The sequence below is a fragment of the Botrytis deweyae genome, assembly GCF_014898535.1.
Source record: "Botrytis deweyae strain B1 chromosome Unknown BDEW_050, whole genome shotgun sequence".
Lineage (NCBI taxonomy): Eukaryota > Fungi > Ascomycota > Leotiomycetes > Helotiales > Sclerotiniaceae > Botrytis > Botrytis deweyae.
The window spans coordinates 90,554-110,513 of NW_024066257.1; the positions used below are offsets into that span (position 1 = coordinate 90,554).

A 19,960-nucleotide genomic window follows, 5' to 3' on the forward strand; every position below is an offset into this window, starting at 1 on the left:
GAGATTCTTATGTCAATCAGAGGAGGAGGCGCAGGAGAGGTGGATTATGGAGGAGATTGGAATTGAGGCTATCTTCATGATTGCATGGAACGTGGGTATAATCGTTATTTCTGGACTGATTTTCAATTAATTTTTTAATTACTTTCTTGTACATATTACTTTTGAGCTATATATTACCAACTCTCTCTATCGACATTGTATGGCAAGAGATAAGAATTCGAACAATTTTATTTTTATTACGAGGTTATCAAATAAACTCTCTTTTTTGGCCGATGGCGGGGGGCTACCCCGAGCTACATCCCAGAAAAGCTTGAGTCGCTACTCCATATAAATCACCATGGGACGAAACTAGTTAGTTCCCGAGTATATACCGATTTGCAACAAATGAAATGCTCGAAAAGTGCAAAGAAGCCCATTTATTAAGCTACAGCTATCCCGAACTTCACGACGTGGATTGGCCATCATGCAAGGCTAGTGTTTACCCACGTCATCCTTATTAAAGATGGCTGGACATTTTTTGGGATTGTTGAGAGGCGACGAGGTTGTTCCTGACATGAAGTGATCTGATAAAGGGGACTATGCTTCGACGTGCATGAGAATAGTGGAATCCTGATGCCACTACTTGCAACGTGGGTATTTTATTCGATTTAGGAAGGCCGGAGGTACAGCAGAGTAAGTGCTCATATCGCTGCTCCGATAAAACCAGCCTGGTGAGGAAACGACGATCGTCCCTTGAGATTTCCAAACATAGAAACCTCTCCAATGGTAAGAATCATATATAATCCCAAGTCTCAAACCAACGCGGCGAAATTCTTGTTAGATCTTCAATTCTTCTTACTCTCTTTCTTGCTTTGATTGCATCTCACGATGTATCTTTCTACATTGGTTGCCACTAATGCCTTGCTGGCGTCGGCCACCGCCGCCCAGCTTCTAACTGATATTAATCGAATCCAAAAGTACTGGGGAGAAATGACTCCCTATTCTGACAACGAAGACGATTATTTCGGTGTAGATCATGTCGGGCTTCCAGAAGGCTGTCAAGTTGTACGTTGCTATTCTCCTGATCCTGAATAACCAACTAATCTTTGTAAAGGAATCGGTACAAACCCTCCAAAGGCATGCACAGCGTTTTCAGACAACTTCAGAAGATGATGGCGTGAATGATGAGCGATTTGCTCAGAAGGTTACAAACTTCACCTCAACCTCTACTAACGCGACGTTCACTGGTCCTCTTGCTTTCCTCAACACTTATGAATACGCAATGATCGACAATGGTCTTCTGACTGGAATGGGCGCAATTACAGAATTCACTTCTGGTGTTTCTTTCTGGAATCGATACGGCCGTACTTTATACAATGCATCCGTTGGGCAACTTGCCTACGACCCTCTATATCCTAACGGCACTGCACGTCCTAAGATCACCTTGCGCACGACCTCACAATCGAGAATCGAGAATAGTCAAATTAATTGGGCATTAGGATTCTTTGGTCCAAGTTATTCCACCATCCCAGATCCGACTTTCGAAAACGTGACTGCTGGATTTGATGTGGTAATTGTTCCTGAAGGAGGAACCGAGAATAATACCTTGGCTTCATATGATAGTTGTTTCAACGATTATGTTGATGGTATTTGGAACATTGGAGATTTGGATCTTTACACTTATCTTCCTAAATACTTGGGAAGCGCGACCAAAAGATTACAGAAATATGCACCTTCTGGTTTTGAATTGACATACAATGATACCTATGCTATGCAAAGCATCTGCGCATACGAGCATGCGTATATTGGTATGAGCGACTTTTGTGGGTTGTTCACCGAAGACGAGTGGGCTGGGTTTGAGAATACTTTAGATATGATATGTAAGTTTGCGGCTTCAGTGATGTTCATGGTGCTCATACTGATAATTCCACCAGACTGGTACGATTATTCGTATGGAAATCCTACTGGACGCGCTCAAGGACTTGGATATGTCCAAGAGCTCCTTGCCCGTCTTCAACACCAATACATCACCTCTTCCAACTCATCCGTGAATTCCACCCTCGACGATAACCCAACTACCTTCCCATTGGACCAAAAGTTCTACGCCGATTTCTCCCACGACGATATTATCGTATCTGCTTTAACAGCAATGAGTATGGATTACTTTCGGGACGCTCCAAGCCTAACGCAATACCCACCTGACCCAAAGCGAAAGTTTATTCTCTCACAAATTACCCCATTCGGCGCTCGTCTCATTACCGAAACCATTGGATGTAGTTCAGCTAACCCAAAGGCTGAAAAAACTTCAAAGGTTCAATACACACCAACACAATATGGATATGATCCCGCAAACGCCACGAACAAATTTATCAGAATGAGACTCAATAATGGTATACTTCCATTAGATACCATTCGAGGTGGTGCTTGCAAAGGCAGGGTAGATGGAATGTGCGAAATGAGCAAATTTTTGGAGAGTCAGAGTAATGCGACGGCCATGGCAAATTATGAATACGTTTGCTTTGGAAATTGGACCTTAACTAATGTTACAAGTGGGAAGGACTTTGATGGCACTCTGTTTGCCTGAGTGATTTATAAAGCCGTTCGCACGGGATTTTGGCATAATTTTAGAGCCGGATATAGTTTAATGATACTCTTTAATTGAGAAAAATTTACAAATCAATTTTAGGACTTTCAAGCAAGGTTGCGATTTGAAGTTCGTTACAAAAGCCCCCTCGTTCGATTAACATTCCTTCTTCCCGCCCTAAGACAATTTTAGATGCGTAGCGTGTAACTTTCGCGAAGCTCGAGGTTGGAGTCAGGAATGCAATGGCTTGGAATTCAGGAAATGAAGAACCATTACGAAGCAAATGAATTAAATGCTTCAGGGCGATTCGAAACATGATCTGGTAAATTCTAGCTCCCCTTACTATCGCGCCCTACAATCCAATTCCTGACTAGTACACAGGTACCATGGCTCAGAAAAGTTTCTGAGAGTCTTTTGGTTATTGGATTTTGATAAATTATGATACCTACGACAAAATTGAAAACAAATGTAAAGCCAGAATGTTTGGCCTCGATCTTCATTCCTCACTTCTATTGCTGTCTGTCTCATCAATAACTTCCACTAACCAAGTAAACCACACTCTCGCTTTGGGAACAACAACAATTCTTGAATCAGCAGATCGTCGCTATGATATCTATCCAAATAAATACAAATAGCTTGGCATTCCAGAATCGCTCTGCGTTCTACCCACCAGACCATTCTCCAGACTTTCGCATACCAATATGACAGTAGAAGCAAAGCTTTTGGATCTTTCATTTTCAGAAGAATTTTGTATTGCGGAGATATACTAGTCAGGAAACCGAGGAAAGATAACATGGCTGATCGATTGCATTCGATGTTGATGATACGCTGAAGAGATATGAGGGTCAGATAATAGGGATTATTAACAACGGTCGAATGCTCGTCTAAATCGAAGAGTTCGATGAAATGAGTCGGAAGGGATGAGAGATCGAGATTCCCATCGCGTTTGTAGTGCGCGTTATTGTAATCGATGGATAGAACATGGAAGATACTATCTTTGCGCATGGGGTTTGTGAGCTCGAAAATAACGGTCTTCGATTCGCTCATACGTAGCCAGTCGAGATCGGTATCTGCTGATGAGGTGAGAGGCCATGCTTCGTAGGGAGAGGAAGCTTCGATTGATGATACGGCTACGATTCCGAGAAGTGCTGCGGTGGCCCACAAAGCATCTTTGTCGTTGTTTGCGATTGGAGCGCAGAGTTTTTGGTTAAAGAGTGAAGCGGCGCGGGATAGGTGATAGGCTTCTGTTGATGTGCGACGCGATGATGTTGCGTGGTGGAGGGTAAGATATCGGTCGTGGCAGGCAGTGAGGGTTTGGAGAGCGTGCATTAGGAAGGGATGTTCACAGGCCATGAAGACGGCAAATTCATGGAATACTCCTGCAGCAGTCGGGGTTCCAAGGGTAAGAACGGTTCGGTGCCGAAAGCGATCTAGTCGATCGAGGCTCTGTCTATCAAGCTCAAATGACGAGATGTCATCGCCGACAACGCATAATGGTTCTAAGGTAGTGGGGATGCTGGCCATCTGTTGAGATGGTGTAGAATCGATAGACCATGATGATTGTAAAGGTTCAATTCGCGATTTCGCAGTTGTAGGAGTTTCAGAATAGATCAATTCCAAATCTGGCGTTTTGGAGTCATAATTACATGCATATCCATAATCTTTGCACTTTAAGCAATGCGGTCTTGTCTCGTCACACTAAGGAACATCATGTTGTCAGTCCAACGTACCAAGGCAAGACCCATGGGAAACATTTCACCTTCACTCTCCGCAGCTTACAGTTTCGACAACCCTTTCGCGACTTTTTATGGACTCTCCGCTTTCGCTGGCTGTCTTCTTTAACATCGGCTTGCGTCTTGACAGGCATGATATTGGCTGCTTGAGTAAGTATTTCGAGCAATCACATCACAATCTCATTGTGTCTGTTTATGTATATACACTCGTCTCAACAAGCAGAAGAAATCAAAATATACGACGGAAGGAAACATAAGCGAGTTGATGAAGGGGAAGAATAAGCTTCAAAAGAACGGATTTGATACGCACCCCTCATTTCGCCCCACTTCTGGTGCCCACGCTAACCACACATCGTATTCACTCACTTGCTAGTCCGTATATCGCCTAGGTCGTGCTTCATTAGCGGGCAATCTTCAAACTAATCCTGATTTGTATCTTCGAGGATGACATACATAGGGATATACATCTTCACGTCAACTTTGAAGACTCAAAAGTATACCTTGAGATGAGGTGAATATTCTTGGGCAATGCCAATAATGGAGTTAAGAGATCTTGAACATGTAATTCCGATGGCTTTTGTGCGGAGTTATCGAGATTCTACCGTACTCGTGCAGCTAGAAAGTATGCAACTCCGAAGCTAGATGCACATACCACAAGATGGTAAACTACAAGAGAACTTATCCGATTTTCTTAGCTTCGGAGTTGCATCTTGTGGTATGTGCATCTAGCTTCGAAATTGTATCTTGAGACTTGTCGTATGTACATCTAGCTTCGGAATTGTATCTTGAGACTTGTCGTATGTACATCTAGCTTCGGAGTTGTATATTTTCCGATCACACAAGTAGTACGTGAGTAGAACTTAGTCATACCGGAATAAAAAATTGGATCAATTAAATATAATATAGAGAAGATTCTGATGTAAATAATAACAGTTTAAGTGTTCTCAGTAATATTTATTCTCCCTTTCGATAAAAATATCATATAGTAATAATTACTCGATATTGTTTTATTACTAGATTATATAGCTCTAGACATATAATTGATTATAGAATCAGCGAGATAAATAATATATATTTTAAAGTCAATTAATTAAACGGAGATCGGATATAGAACAGATCTCCGCTCTTATAATCGAAGTCCGAAGATCACTTAGTATTTAAATTCTCTTTCTCTCTATAGAAAGAGATTAGTTCTTTTATTAATTTAATATAAAATCCTATTATACAATTATTATTCAATGATTTTGTTTCCTCGTGACATACTATTATTTTATATAATATCTAGTTAAAGAATATTATATAATAATAATCAATGAAATTCATTGAGGTAAAACTATTATTAAAATTTATATTAGATTTTTTTTTTAAAAAAAAGATAGTATTTTACTTTTGCTCGAAAATCTAGTATTTTTATAAAAAAGTGATCAAATTAGGAAATTATTTTAACATATTCAAAATTCCGATATATCTCAGTCTAGTATAGCTAAGTTCTACTATATTCTTTCTAAATATTCGTTTAATGCCAGCAAGAACTATTAATTTAAGGTTATTTTAGGGCCAATTAGCTTCTCTTCAAATGGAATAAAATACTACAAGATAGAAGAATCATTGAATGTATAATTCATTAAATAACGAATCAAATAACTCCTGGTGTTTTCCGAAACCTTCACCCATGATGAGCTTAAATTATGAATCCTTTCTAGCTTTGGAAGTGAACTCTTGTCTACAAAATGACAATATATAAAGATCTGTTCGGGTGCCTTGAGAGAATAAACAAATAGTATCTTCCACTTCATTTGATCTCAAATCCCTTACCCAAACTTCATTATGGCTTCAACAGATTCTCCACTTCCAGCTACCATGCGGGCACTTTACGCTGAAGCTCAAGGTCAACCTCTTACCGTCAAGACCATCGCGACACCCCAACCCAGTCCTGGAAGTCTCATCGTGAAGGTCCTCGCTGTAGGCATTGATCCCAGTATTCAAGAACTCCTCGATGGAAAAATGCCTTACCTGTATACACCTACACCATTTATCCCCGGCGATCGTGCCGTCGGTCGCGTCGCAGCCATCGGTCCAGACACCACCACTTTATCTATTGGCCAACTTGTGACTATCGAGCCTTTCGTTCGAGGTCGGGACAATTCGGACGTTAAGATTCTATGGGGTTTTGGTGTATTTGGACAAGATCCCAAAGCGAAAAAGCTCATCGAGGTTTGGCGTGATGGCTCCTTAGCTGAGTATGTGAAGTCACCGCTTGAGAATGTTTATGCATTGAATGAGAAACGGCTCTTGGGAAGTCCAGCCGAAGGAGGTCTTGGTTATTCTCTCGGAGATCTTTCAATTCTTTCTCGGTACATGGTAGCTTATGGGGGATTTCGAGGAATCGATCTCAAAGCCGGAGAAACGGTCATTGTGGCACCTGCCACTGGGTTGTTTAGTAGAGCTGCCGTGGAAGTAGCATCGGCGATGGGTGCACGTGTCATTGCTGTCAGTAGGAACCTACCAAAATTACAAAAACTTGCAGCGGCAAATCAACGCGTTGAGATCGTACAGACCACTGGCAATTACGAGGAAGATCTTGCGAGAATCGAACCTTTGGGCCCGGTCGACGCATACTTGGATTTGTCACCCCAGGAAGCAAATGGCTCGAGTTATATCAGAGCGTGTTTGATGTCATTGAGAGATTACGGGAGAGCGTCATTGATGGGAGTGACGTCTAATGATATTGACATTCCATACATGATGGCGGTCATGAAAAACCTTACGATTCGGGGACAGTATATGTATGAGAGGGAGGACGTAAAAGGACTTATCAAACTTGTTGAAAGCGGATTGTTGAAACTTGGAAAAGCGGGTGGCATGGAAATTGTGGGTGAATTCTCGATTGAGCAATGGGATGAGGGAATCAAGGCTGTTGTTCAGAATCCTGAGCCTGGAAAATTGGCTGTTATGTATCTTTAGTTTTGAGTTACGAGAGAGCATCCTCTCTTGAGTCTGGTATGTCCTTTTTCAATGTCTCGCCGAATAGTTGAGTCGTGGTGTATCTTTTTCTAAAAAAAAAGAAAAACTTTCGGAGTTTTGAGTATTGGTATCAAGTGCCCAGTCAGATAGATTTATTGCACAAAATGACACCAATCCACAGAGAACTTATTGTTAAACTATACTGCAAACTATTTCTACCTCTACTTTATTCCCGATTCATCCTCAGCCTTCTTCCCCTCCAGCAAAGCGATATTTCCTCATCACCTTTCTCCTGCACAATATCCAAAGCCATCTTTCCAAAACTAATCCCTTCTTCCAAATCCACCCCCTTCTCCAATAACACCCCACAACATTTGCATATCCCTCCCTAATCACCATCCCCCAAAACGTATCCCCATTCCCCCCAACCTTCACCATCACCATCACTTCCACACCTCTTCTCAGCATATCCCTAAGCAACACCTCATACCCAATTTTTTACCACCATCATTCATGCAATCCTACTCTGCTCATCTACAATATCCATCTTCGCAGCTTACCCTACCCCCCAACCTCGTACTCTGCATCTCCGCACAACCGATCGCGAGAAACGGGAATGTGTAGATGTAACCCCTATTTCCTTATTCCCTCTCTATTAATATCAATATTTGCTTTTAATAATCGAACACTGATCGCGGTGTCCGTTTTTAGCTATATAAAGTACGATAAATTACTCTGATGCTATTAAAATTGATCTAAATTGATTCTCATACCACTGGGATTTTATAATAGCTAGACTCTATTGTTTTTAGTCTAGTGACTATAATATTTGAAATAAGAATTTATAAAATCTGAAAGCTGAAATCTCTATTATAAGGCTAGCATTTGAGGCTAGCCTTTATAGAAAGCTAGGATCTAGGTCTAATAGGTTGAATTCCATGATTGAAAGCTAGAATCTATACCTATACTCTAGATATAATCGACTAGAATCTAACAAGCATAGAAGTAAATTTAAAACAATTTTAGCAGTTATGTACAATGTTCTTGACTTTTAGTGGCACGAGAGTAAATTCCCGTATAAAGTAAAGACAAGAATATTTTTTCATTTTCGGAAACCATTAAGTATCACGACACGGATAGTCGAGGATGAAGTTGCAGCGCGGAGGTCATATTCAATCGCCATATTCAATCGCCATATTCAATCGCCACATTCAATCGCCATATCCAAGGACGACTATCCACCAACACTATACATCATACAAGCGTCACGCTCTACCAACAGCTAAACGCATTAACCATCTCCGGGTGATCATGTACCACCACATTCGACCTATAAAGCGTTCCTTCATCTCTCCCGCATATATCTAGATTTCTCGCTCTCTTTGCAATAATCAGAAGGGAAGGGGGAGTTGGAAAAACACAAATTACAGCGATTGATGAACTCGGGAGGAATGGTCATTTTTGAGTTCTTCAAGAAGTGCAGCGATCTGGATACTGAATTCATGATTTGGATTACGGCTGATGCTAGGTAGGGCAGGATTTATTTCTGGGGGTTATAGTTTTGTGTTTGAGCTGGTCTGTCGAGTACGAGATCTGAGAATTCATGGATAATCATCGTTGTATATATATTCAATCATGAGAAACCAGTCGATTTAGGAGAAAACGAGCCGAGCGTTGAATTGTGCGGCCGAATATTTATGCCAGCTAGTGTTGAGACAACAGCTCACGGTGATTAGAAAATACAATCTCACGAGAATTTTGCACCCAAGGAAGAAAAAGGGATGAAAGTCATCGGCGGCCATGAAAATGCTCGATAATCAACTCTAACTTGCTTTCTTGAGAGTCAAACAACCAGCGAAAAGACGTTTGTGTCAAACTTATCATACTCAGAAGCTCACCAAATAGCTATATGCAACTTTTAGTCGATCGTCATGCGGACGGACGTGTACCCGATGGTTAGACTGCATGCAGTCCGAGGAGAAGAGCTGTGTGATTGCTGAAATATTCTCGACTGTTGATCCTATCTTGCCTGAGAACAATGAACTAACTTGTAGACCCGAAGAAAGCATTCCGAAAGAATTAACGCTTAGGGAGGGCTCATATGACTGCAGTGAACAACATGTACTGTGATCGTGAACCAACGTTTGTTTTTGATATTATCAGATAGGAGTAAAAAATGATGTTGCCTTGATCAGGGCATATCGATACTTGGATGCACTTTGAGCAACATTAGAAGGATAGACCAGCGCAACATGTTGCTAATTGATTACCACTCTCGGTTGCCTTTTTGTGTGAAGATTGCTTCTTTGGTAAGTTTTGAGAAAAGAATAGACGGACTAACACAACAAGCACTTGTGTGATGAAAAAGAAAATCGTGAAAGCTCTCACATGAATCATTATCACGAAAAATAAAAGGGAATTTATCGAGGCAGCCTACCCTAACCACCTACTTGTAGCTCGAGCAAAAGTATCCGCAGGTTCTCGTCGCATCATAATGGAATTAATCACGACGTTGACTACACTGAACATACTCCAATAGCAGACCATCGAAAGAACCCAACCAAAAAAGCGGTAATATTGAAACAATCTTTTTCCAAGGAGAAACTTGTTTCGGCGAAAGGTACTGTTACAAAAGCCGAACAACCATTCTCAAAACCCCGCATAGAATGCAGTGCAAATAGTAAAGAAAGATACTTACTTCCCTGCGGAAAAGAGTATTGGAGTAATCTCCGAATTGCCAGCTCCTACACACCTCAACAATAGCCAAGCATTACAAGAGCGTGTAGAAGATGCGATGTGAATAGCCTGATTTGTTTGTTGAATGCGTCTTTATTGCCCTAGCACCCTAGGCATCAAGTAGACATATTGTAAGCATACCCTCCATGGATTCCAGACGATAGTAAGGTGCCTGGAAATGAAGCTGACAGACTGCAAATCTGTCGGTTCTATAATCCCGATTGTCATAATGCAGGCTGACAGCAACTGAAACATAACACTTGTATGCTTACAGTCTACGCTACACTTTATATCAGACAAAGTAGACTTACCTTGCTATCCAATCATCCTCTCAGTATGGTAAGTGAGCAGATCAGGTACTTACAACATCTATATTGAAAAACAAATAATTCCAACAACTGTCTCACGGTATGTAAGATCGGATATGATAGACCCGAGTCATCAGCACTCTATAACTCGGCTTCCACCTCTTCTGCCACATTCCCCGCAGCATATTAGCGGCACATACAAGAATGCGTGTGGTCCCTGGATAAGGCTGGACCTTACATCTCATCTCGTCTCCAGTCAAAAACTTACAGAGTACGATAGATGTACCTAGCATGACATTTCATCAAAATTAAAACAGCGACCCTCCCTTCCCCAACTTTGGGGGCTAGAACTGCACAAATTGTTTTTCGGGATCACTAATCCCCGATCACGTAAACGTAAAAAATTGGTTGCATCTACCTACCTAGGGATCCGCTTCAGGGATTATCAAGCCCGAAAAGACTACATATATTCTATAAATTAGACGGTGATCTTAGGATAGCGTGAGCGTGTAAGATTCAAGAAACTGGTGCGGTATATCTGGATGACTCGTACGGCGGGTGCATGCATATTGAAGGTGTACACACCTTGTCATTCAGCCCCTCTCATCCCATCCATCCCAAGTTCAAACGGCGTGTAGAAAGAAAAACCCTCCGAGCGGTACATTTCTCGGATTCTAGTCTCCGTACTCGGGCCCGACGCGGAGACTTTTGGGATTCGTCCGTTTGTTGATTGGTATTGTGATCTTGTTTGTCGCACACATCCTCCGTGCTGTGGAATCTATGCTCAAAGGGGTATACACCACGCTGAATAAGTGCGTACAAACGAATATACGAATACGTCGTAAGTTATACGTTAATTTGCGCCGTAGATGCAGAACCTAAATAGATGATCATTAATCGTATATCCATCCATTGAAAAAGATTCTGTAAAATCATCTGATAGAAGCCACGTTTGGTTTTCTCGAATGCATATCCACATTACTATGTTATATCCGCGGATGTGAAGAAAGAAATGTGTGAAGGATGGATGTGTTTAATAAACAAGTTCTCGTTCATCACACACTCAGTAGTCAGGACTCCATAATATCAGTAACTTACTCATCCACCATCCACCGTCGACCATCCAGTGGCATCCACCTCCATCGCATCCCACCCACCACTGAATTCGGGAACATCAAATAGCATATCCGACCGGCAATTCGGCACTTCCTTCTTGCTTTCTCGCAATGTGTCGAGTCTTCGATTGACGTTGACACTATCTATATGCCGCCCATGTATGGAATTCTGTACAGAGTAGGTAAAGTAAATCCCGCATTGAACCAGGGTCAGGAACAGATTTTGATGGTTGATGTAATTAATCATGGTTCGTGGTTCGCGGTCTGTGGTTCGTAGGTTGTAGATTGTGATATAAAAGATCATATCATATGATGTCTTGATTTTTACCCAGGTCAATGGATAGAATGGATAGAACGGATACAGCGGGGCGGAGGCACTCGGTCTACAAGAACCTAAGGTTTTCATAATTACTCATTATGAGCACCGGAGAGGAGAAAGAGACTTGTGTCCGAATCCCTCCGCAAGCCACATACATAATAATTTCATAACTACTACATAACTACCCAGGTATGTAAATGTGGACGGACTTCATTCAACGCGCGCGCGAGCATTAAATTTTATGCACAAAAAGACGAGCAAAAAGCTTACTCACCCGTCGCTGGACATTTGGACATTTGGACATTGTGTGGACATTCTGTGGACATTCACACCCTTGTATATGCCGGACATGCATAAACTCCGCACCGTCGGGTTCTGATTGGTATCCCACAACGTCCTGGGGACAACTAAACCAGCAAGGTAAACAACCTTATCGACTTAATAATCACCGCGGAGTGTGTTTGCACATGTAAGCTTTCCTGGGATGTCTACGAAGTACTGGCTATTTCCCACTTCAGGGCAGGAGTTGAGGAGAGTCTATCTTTGCAATGGGTGAGTTTTTTCGAGATACGGTGAACCAAGTACTTCAATCGTCGAGATTGGTATTGATATGGATGTTGATATATCGATATCCTGGGATATAGTAAAGACCCGACTCACTGGACGCAGCTCCGCTCTATTTCCTAAATTCGATTTTAGAGAGATGAACAACTCACATCATGTTATTAGACTTTGACACGTTACCACCAAGAGATAGAGAGGATGAAGGATCGTCTATTAGATAGACGCCGAGTTGACTTTCTCTCGACTCCAAGAAAGAGCGCTGAAATTGTTGCCCCCAGGACCTAAAAGAGTCCTGGCTAGCTATTCTTCTTCAGTGAAACCTAAGAAAACTACACTAATCGATTTGATCAAGTATCCTAGTCCACATGGTCGCTTTGCGCAACTCTAAAATATACATGTCGTCTATCATTCCCAAGTTAATCCTGGGATCCCACACATTCAACCAATTGATAACGCCCTGGTATATATATCCCTGTTCCTATAACTCCTTAATCCATGAATCGTGACCTTGTTAAATCCTCCGTCTTAAACCATAGCAAAGTGAGAATGAAACCGCTCCCATGGTGAACACGGTAGATTCAGGTGATTACTAGGAAACCCTCCGAAAAATTACATTGTAAATCGCAAACCGTCCTGCCTTGAAAAAACCCTCATCGTTTTAATAATTTGACAAATCCTGGCGGTAAGATTCATCTACAGACGAAAAGTCCCCGACTGGTTCATCGAAGCCCGAGCTAAACATGAGATCATTCGACGACAAGTAAGATGCTTCATCGAAAGAGTTGCCGGCACCTTGGATATTGAATAATAGCATGTCGGGGTCGTAGAATTGTGGGTTCGAGAAGTCATCAAGAGCCGGACTAGGGGATAGACATGGATCTTTTTGCAAGTGAGTAAGATATGGCGATGAAGATGACGAAGCGTGGAATTGATTAGAATGTTCAGAATATGATAATGGTGTGCTTGCCTGGTAAACAGGTGAGAATGTTGAGTTAATAGACTGTAATGGCGAGTTTGTATGATGTGTATTAGAGAACGATGATACTGTAGACGACGCAGATAACGCCGGTTGCTCTTGAGCATTATAAGGCTGTGGTTCTATCTTTAGTCCAGGTGCTCGACGGACATCCACTGTCGCGGTATTTCGGTTGCTGAATGATTCCCTCGCCGGAAAGTTTGATGGATCATTCATCATGTTTCCTACAAGCATGTTGACGTTTGAAAATTGGCTCGTACTTTCTGACTTAATCGTGGGTCCATGTGACATTCTAGAGTTGTCTAGTTTTCGATCTTGGTTTACCGATTGCTGCTGCGGTTGAATAGAAGGCTTATCTAAACTACGATGCGCTGTCCCGGGTAAAGGAGTAAATGAGTCTGACTGATAAATCGGTAAAGGCATCCATTTGGAGAATGTTGGTGGAGTTTCTGGGGAAGTTTCTTCCTCGATTGATTCTGGTGAAGCTGCCCCTTCGCTAGACCTGGTGGCTTCGGTCTGGATCCCCTCGTCAAGTTGCGATCTCTCTTCTGCTAAAGATTCTGCTGATAATCGAGCCAGTAGAGCTGGAGCGTCCTCAATGAAGTTTTCTGGAAGTCCAGGTGCATTGCGTATACATCCGAGTGCCTGAGCTATATCATGAATAACCACAGGTCCTTTCCCTCCATCCTTCATCCTAGGCTCTGCAAAAGTCCATTCCTCTCTATTCTTTACCATGCGCCAGAGCTTGTCGGTAACAAGTATCATGGCCTGGTTACTATGTTCTAGGCACTCAGTGTATCTGAGTTCACATGTCAGATGCCGTTTTGTACGACTGTAGAAATTCACTCACCCTGGAGGATACTTTTTGATTTCCGTGTGCTTTCCATTGCCTGACTCGCATATCACATTGGCATCGACACACGCATTGCACGCAATATCACGTTCAATATCGCACTGTCGTATGATTAGAACTTGAAAGACAAATCTCTTCATACGATGATGTACATACTTTTATCTTCTTATTGCGACAACGCTCACATGCTCTCGTAGCTCTTTTGTGTCGTTTGCCAGCTTCATTGGGAGATGTGGGAACTAATTGTCCACTTGACTTACTCTCTCTCTTGCGCTTTCGTACCACATGTTTTGAACCCTTTGGATGATTGATGTCGTCGGAATTAGTCATCTTGAAATTGAAATTCCGAATTGAGTGATCATCAATATGGACTTTCGAAAAAATAGAAGTGTTTCCAGAACAAAGCTATGGAAACCTTTTATGAGTGTATAGAAACTAACAAGATACTACTGAGTACTAAGTAAGATGGAAGTTAAAGATTTGTAAGGTCGAAAAGACATGCAGTCGTGGGATTATGCGTGGTAATAAACTATGTATCACTTGGAAAGGTCGACCGTTAATTATATGAAAATAATTAAAAATGGGAACCCCAAGTGCTAGGCGCCTTTTGATATCTAATGGCGGACCTGGAAGGAAACCTTATACCCGTCGACCGAAACGGCGGGTGATATTTTTGATTATGTGAGGTGATCCGGTGGAAAAAAGCGTTACGTCCCCTTGCTGATAAAGTCCTAGACTCTTGGATCCCAGTCATTCGGATTGAATCCTTAAGTCCGCGCAGTCAAATAAAGTAAAATAAGTAATCATGCATGGGTTCTCCCAAGCTCCTATACTCCGTAGAGTAGATTCAAGATTGGCATCGAATGGATTGCGGGATATGGACTTTTCGTGTATTCAGGTTCGACGTTGGGGACGGATGAGATGACCAGGATTGGTGTTGGAAGTAACTCGGTATCAATACAAATGAATGTATGGCAATAGAAAGGAATTACATTTTTCGCTTCTCGCATCACTCCAAAATGTTGGAATGAAGGGGTGAAGGGGTGAGAAAAAAAGGTTCACGAAAGTCAAACTGAACAGGGCATTGGTGGTACCAATTTTGAATGATAAGAATGAATCAATTAGGACCAATAGGGTATGTTTTCAATGGAAGCATAAACGTCGTCCATCGTAATTTTACATGTTGGGCATAGACAGATTCATGAATTAGACCAAAGGGGAACTTAAAAACCCTAATTTGTGACTACATGTCACCGAAGTCAGAGTTGACTCTTGAGCTGCTAGGGATAGATAGCATTAAGGTTAGACTTGCAAAAAGAAATGGAGTGCTGCTGCTTTAATGTCTTCTTCTGAACGTATTAGATTCTAGAAGGAGAATCTACACGTACTCTGGACACGGTGATGATACTTTGATCTCGTAAGCATTGAATCTATGATTTTATCCCATCCCACCTCGAGCCGACATCAAGGCTCAAACCCACCCTCACCCGTGAACACTTAAAGTATCCGGGAGTAGGTACTTGGGCATAGAATAAATGTGACATATTTTGACATATTTGAAAGATCCAAAAGCTCCAAAAGCTTCGAGAACTCAATTCAATCTCCCTTACATCAAGCATTGACCATGGTATGATGGTCGATGATGACAAAACATCTACGGAGTGCAATGGCTTTGATAAATAATCAGTGGGTAATCAAGTTTAAGTTGCATAACCACTTTGAAATATATCCTTATATCCTAATATCCGAGCAAAAATTAAGGTATTTTTTGCTCAATTTCTCTTCGTTACACGCATGAATGTCATTCCTACAAGGCTGACACATTTTAGTATCCAACCGCGGTGAATCATACAGAGTAGAACTGTGGAGCTATACTTAAAGAATTTTCATGGAAAATCAAAAAAGTCCGTAATAACCGGTTCATATTCCGATCAGGTCTCCGCTCGTATGGGCAGAGCTAAATCTAATGAGCTTCATGAGATCGTGAGATTGTCTAGCAATCTACTGACCATAGTGTTCCTACTGACCGGTGACCATACAGCTGACCATACAGTCTCGACAAACAGCAAACCGAGAGACTCAATCGTTGGGCTCAATGGTATCTGCTTCCTCCATCAACGTGAGAACACTCCCAAAGTTTATTTGACACAACGCCAGCAGAGCAACGCACGAAGTTGATTTGTATCTTATTGGATGTATCGAATCATATGTACACTCACCTACGACAACATTCATCGACATCGATATCGACATCGTCATCACTATCACGATCACGATCACGATCACTAGCACGAAGAAGAACTTAGTTGGAGCTAGTTAGCTAGATTTGCTTAGAGGACCCGGCGGCTCTATTGATGCAGACTAATCGATTTTTTCCAGATGCTGGATTAGTTTGCTCTTTGACTGTTTATACATTTCTAACTGCCATGGTTCCTATTTCTATATCTGTCATATGGTTCCCAATTATGATTTCATCATCGGATCAGATTTTTGATGTGCATATCTATCTAGCATGTAAGCTAGCTGTCATGGAATCATTTTCCACAACTCCAAAAACGTGATCGGAAATTCCAGTTTACCGTTTCCCCGCTCAAACATCGAAATTCAAAGGCATACTTCGTACTAATATAATAATATATATTTTTTGGAACCTAATCCATCAACAGAAACTTTTCTGTTGCCGCCAAAAGGCATCCAGCAAAATCCTGGCATTTGACAGTGCATGCGATTGAAAAGCCCCCACCAAGCACAAAACTGATCGGATGCCGTTCTCTTCCACATGGCAATTAGATAAAATTCTCCATCAAAACAAATCGCGCACATCGTTGACGAAGATGCGGTGATGTCCTCTTTTAGCAACTCGTCTCGTTTGGGAAAAAAAACCGCCGGAAGTGAGCAAATCCCGTCTACCGACATGATTTCCACTAGCGCAGTCGAATAAGGTTAACGATTGATGGGAGGAGGCTGAGCTCGAGGCTGAGGTACTTTCAAATCAATTTATACGAACCTTAGCGAACAGATTTGGAATTCCCCCTCAACTTTCATAAATCACTGGCTGCAACAATCTGCATCCGACTGACTGAAGATCAGTCCTTGTCTGTATTTAACGCTTCCCCGCACAGTGACATGCTCATGTTGACAGCGTCGTGCCGCTTCTACGGCAGATCGCTATCTCAAGACGTTATTTTAAGACGTTATCACCAAAGGCCAACCAGGTTCGTTTCAAGAAGGCTTTAAGTCCATTAACATATCTTTCTAAACCTCGAACGAAAAACGCTGTTTAACAAACATTGCACGATTCCCACACCATCGATAGCAACCAGTCTCTCGCCAGTATCTTTATGCGTTATATAGCAGCTTCCTATCAAACTACCCCCTCGCGCCCAGTGGCTCGCCCAGCTCATCTTACCTCCAATTGGAATCCTTGGCATTGAAAACAAAAGCTTCGCATACCGTATATCGCATTTCGTATACCGTATACCGTATCCGAGGTCACTTTACAAGCATGCATCGCCTCGACGGGAATACGCGTCTCGAGTTTGTATCAAGAAATGCCAAGCTCTGAATGAAATTGAGAAGGGCATGGCGACCTCACTCTATTCAGTTCAGAAACCAATTCCCCTATTGATCTCCTAACAACCAAGATCACCAAGATACGAACCCGCCAATCGTTTGCCATTGCTTTCGTCCAAGAGTGGAGAACTGCTTGGCGTATCACGTGATGTGCTATCACTGGCCAGCTAATAATCATGGTTCCCATATTCTACTGTTGGAGGCGATACATGTTGGCTATAGATTTAATATCTTGTGTAGCCATTGTGTTTTATTGCTCGCATCTGTGACAAGACTGGCTACAGATAGCAGCACTTGAGACCAGAGGATCGTCCACTATCTTTCATGGTTCTAAAAATCCAAGACTAAGAAAGTATCGACAGTGTACTAAGCAATTGTAGCATTTGATATACATTGACATTGCATGATTTAAGTGGTGGCTGAAGTAAAACGTCAACACTGATAAGGTAAGGCTGATCTATATTCATACAATTTCTCTCATTGCTAAACACTTTGCGAGATCGAAGAGGAAAATAGATCGATTGCCCATCAGATAATCATCACAAAGCCTACATGGTGTAGTAACCATTTCTCACGCGGTTTAGCATAGTTCGATTCCATGAGTTTCTTAGCTTTACGATCAAGATCCTCCTATTTCTTATCTCCACATTTCCTTCGGTACTTGAAGAAGAGTGAAAGGCTTTGTAGGTCAGTTCCTATGAATGTTGGAGCTTTGTAAAAGATCGGACACGTCAAATCAAATCTGAAAATCTGAAAATCCTTTCGTTATTATACTTTCATTCTAACAACTTTTCGTCGTGCTATTGAGTTTAGAACTTCCCTCAACAACCTGTTCGAAGAACGGTCGATCTGCCCAAGTGGGTTTTGTCTCACCGGAAATACGTTGGGGCTAGTTGAGACGTTGATCCCTCGATTCTGAACCCCATTTGGAGATACGGTAACTGTTTTTCACAGGAAGTATACTGAGGTCCCCACAAATATCTCACAAAAACCATTCCAACCATTCTCTCGATGTCGCAAGTAGTCCGTCGTTGTAGCTCCAAAGCTCTCGACTCGGGACTGAAAGAGATAGGATATTCCTACAATCATAAAGCATATGATGGCTATCCAATTCGCGGACCTTCTTATGGAGAAGTTTTGGAGAAGATGGAGATCTTAATGTAAAACATGGGGAATTCGAAGAATTCCATACTTGACGACTTGCAACAAAAGTCGTACATCGGAGTGTTTTAACTTGACTAAATCCTTTTCATATGACCTCGAAGATGTGAATATGGGAAAGTCGCAAAGGATATGAAATTTCAAACAATCTTTTATCTATTAATGTGCAAAGGGATATATTTTGCTGAGCGTTAGTTTTTGATATTTCTATGATAATGTGGCCTTGCCTCACAGTTAGAAGAAGGGGACGGACTTGAGCTCGATTTCGATAGCAGAGTATTTTACGGTTGTAACAAAATCCGGTGGATATAAATAATTCCAAGCGGACTAAGAATTTGCATTCGTTCTACATAGGGCTGGCTAGGTGAGCACAGAACTACATCGATGTCATAGCCAATGTCGCAGTTGAGACAGTCTCTCAATCCTCGGACGGGTTTTAGCTTGGTTTGTGTCGTCTTTGCTACTCTCGCATTTCCTTTTCCTCTTCTCAGGACACATGCCAGTTATTCTTGAGCAACATTTTGATCATGTCTATCGCATTGATACAAAGGTTGTAAAGTGTGACACGCGGAGTAGCAGGACTAGAAAATTATCAAGCACATGTTCGATTAATCGAATTGGAGGGTATCTACAACGATGGCTCATCAGAGAATACATCAGGTATCCATATCGAATCATTGATGTGGCGATCCGTTACATCTCGTTTACGGGATTTTCATAGATGATCCTGAATTGAGGGAAGAAAAGAAAAGCAGGCATGATTACTTTGTTACCGTTGTGGTGTATGAGGTGAGTGTATTTGCTGCCCTTAATTTTTATCATTATGAGTTATCACGAGAATAAAATGATCAAAAATTGGAAAAGCAGATATTCTACAATAGATGCACTGATTATGTATGCCAAGCTTCAAAGGTTGTAAATCACATTGCACCATGTTTTTGGAATACCTTGAGTTGGATTCTAAAATGAAGCATAGGAAAAATGCAAAACATTGGAACTCCTAGCGCCCAGCCCGCAGTCTTTCCCCTGTCTCCCAACTATGGTAACTTCCACTGAGCAACCTACGCCCTGCTTTTTCCTACGTTTACGCCTTTA

General features: G+C 41.8%; 4 protein-coding genes across 4 annotated transcripts; 2 read left to right on the forward strand and 2 right to left on the reverse strand.

Moving 5' to 3' along the window:
* The first annotated feature begins 827 nt into the window (after positions 1–827).
* EAE98_011585 (uncharacterized protein) lies at positions 828–2,724 on the forward strand. The gene is made up of 3 exons (XM_038959207.1): positions 828–1,044; positions 1,094–1,859; positions 1,914–2,724. The coding sequence occupies exons 1-3, from the start codon at positions 868–870 to the stop codon at positions 2,561–2,563; spliced, it is 1,593 nt and encodes a 530-aa protein (XP_038804419.1). The 5' UTR covers positions 828–867; the 3' UTR covers positions 2,564–2,724.
* A 379-nt stretch (positions 2,725–3,103) lies between these two features.
* EAE98_011586 (uncharacterized protein) lies at positions 3,104–4,430 on the reverse strand (the record flags this gene model as incomplete). Its single annotated transcript, XM_038959208.1, has 2 exons — positions 3,104–4,261; positions 4,323–4,430. The coding sequence occupies 2 exons, from the start codon at positions 4,428–4,430 to the stop codon at positions 3,104–3,106; spliced, it is 1,266 nt and encodes a 421-aa protein (XP_038804420.1).
* Positions 4,431–6,123: 1,693 nt separating this feature from the next.
* EAE98_011587 (uncharacterized protein) lies at positions 6,124–7,260 on the forward strand (the record flags this gene model as incomplete). The annotated part of the gene is made up of 1 exon (XM_038959209.1): positions 6,124–7,260. One exon carries the CDS (start codon positions 6,124–6,126, stop codon positions 7,258–7,260), a length of 1,137 nt encoding a protein of 378 aa, XP_038804421.1.
* A 4,654-nt stretch (positions 7,261–11,914) lies between these two features.
* EAE98_011588 (uncharacterized protein) lies at positions 11,915–15,325 on the reverse strand. Its single transcript, XM_038959210.1, has 3 exons — positions 14,288–15,325; positions 14,129–14,232; positions 11,915–14,077 (listed from the first exon to the last, which is right to left on the reverse strand). Exons 1-3 carry the CDS (start codon positions 14,459–14,461, stop codon positions 12,961–12,963), a joined length of 1,395 nt encoding a protein of 464 aa, XP_038804422.1. The 5' UTR covers positions 14,462–15,325; the 3' UTR covers positions 11,915–12,960.
* Positions 15,326–19,960: the final 4,635 nt, after the last annotated feature.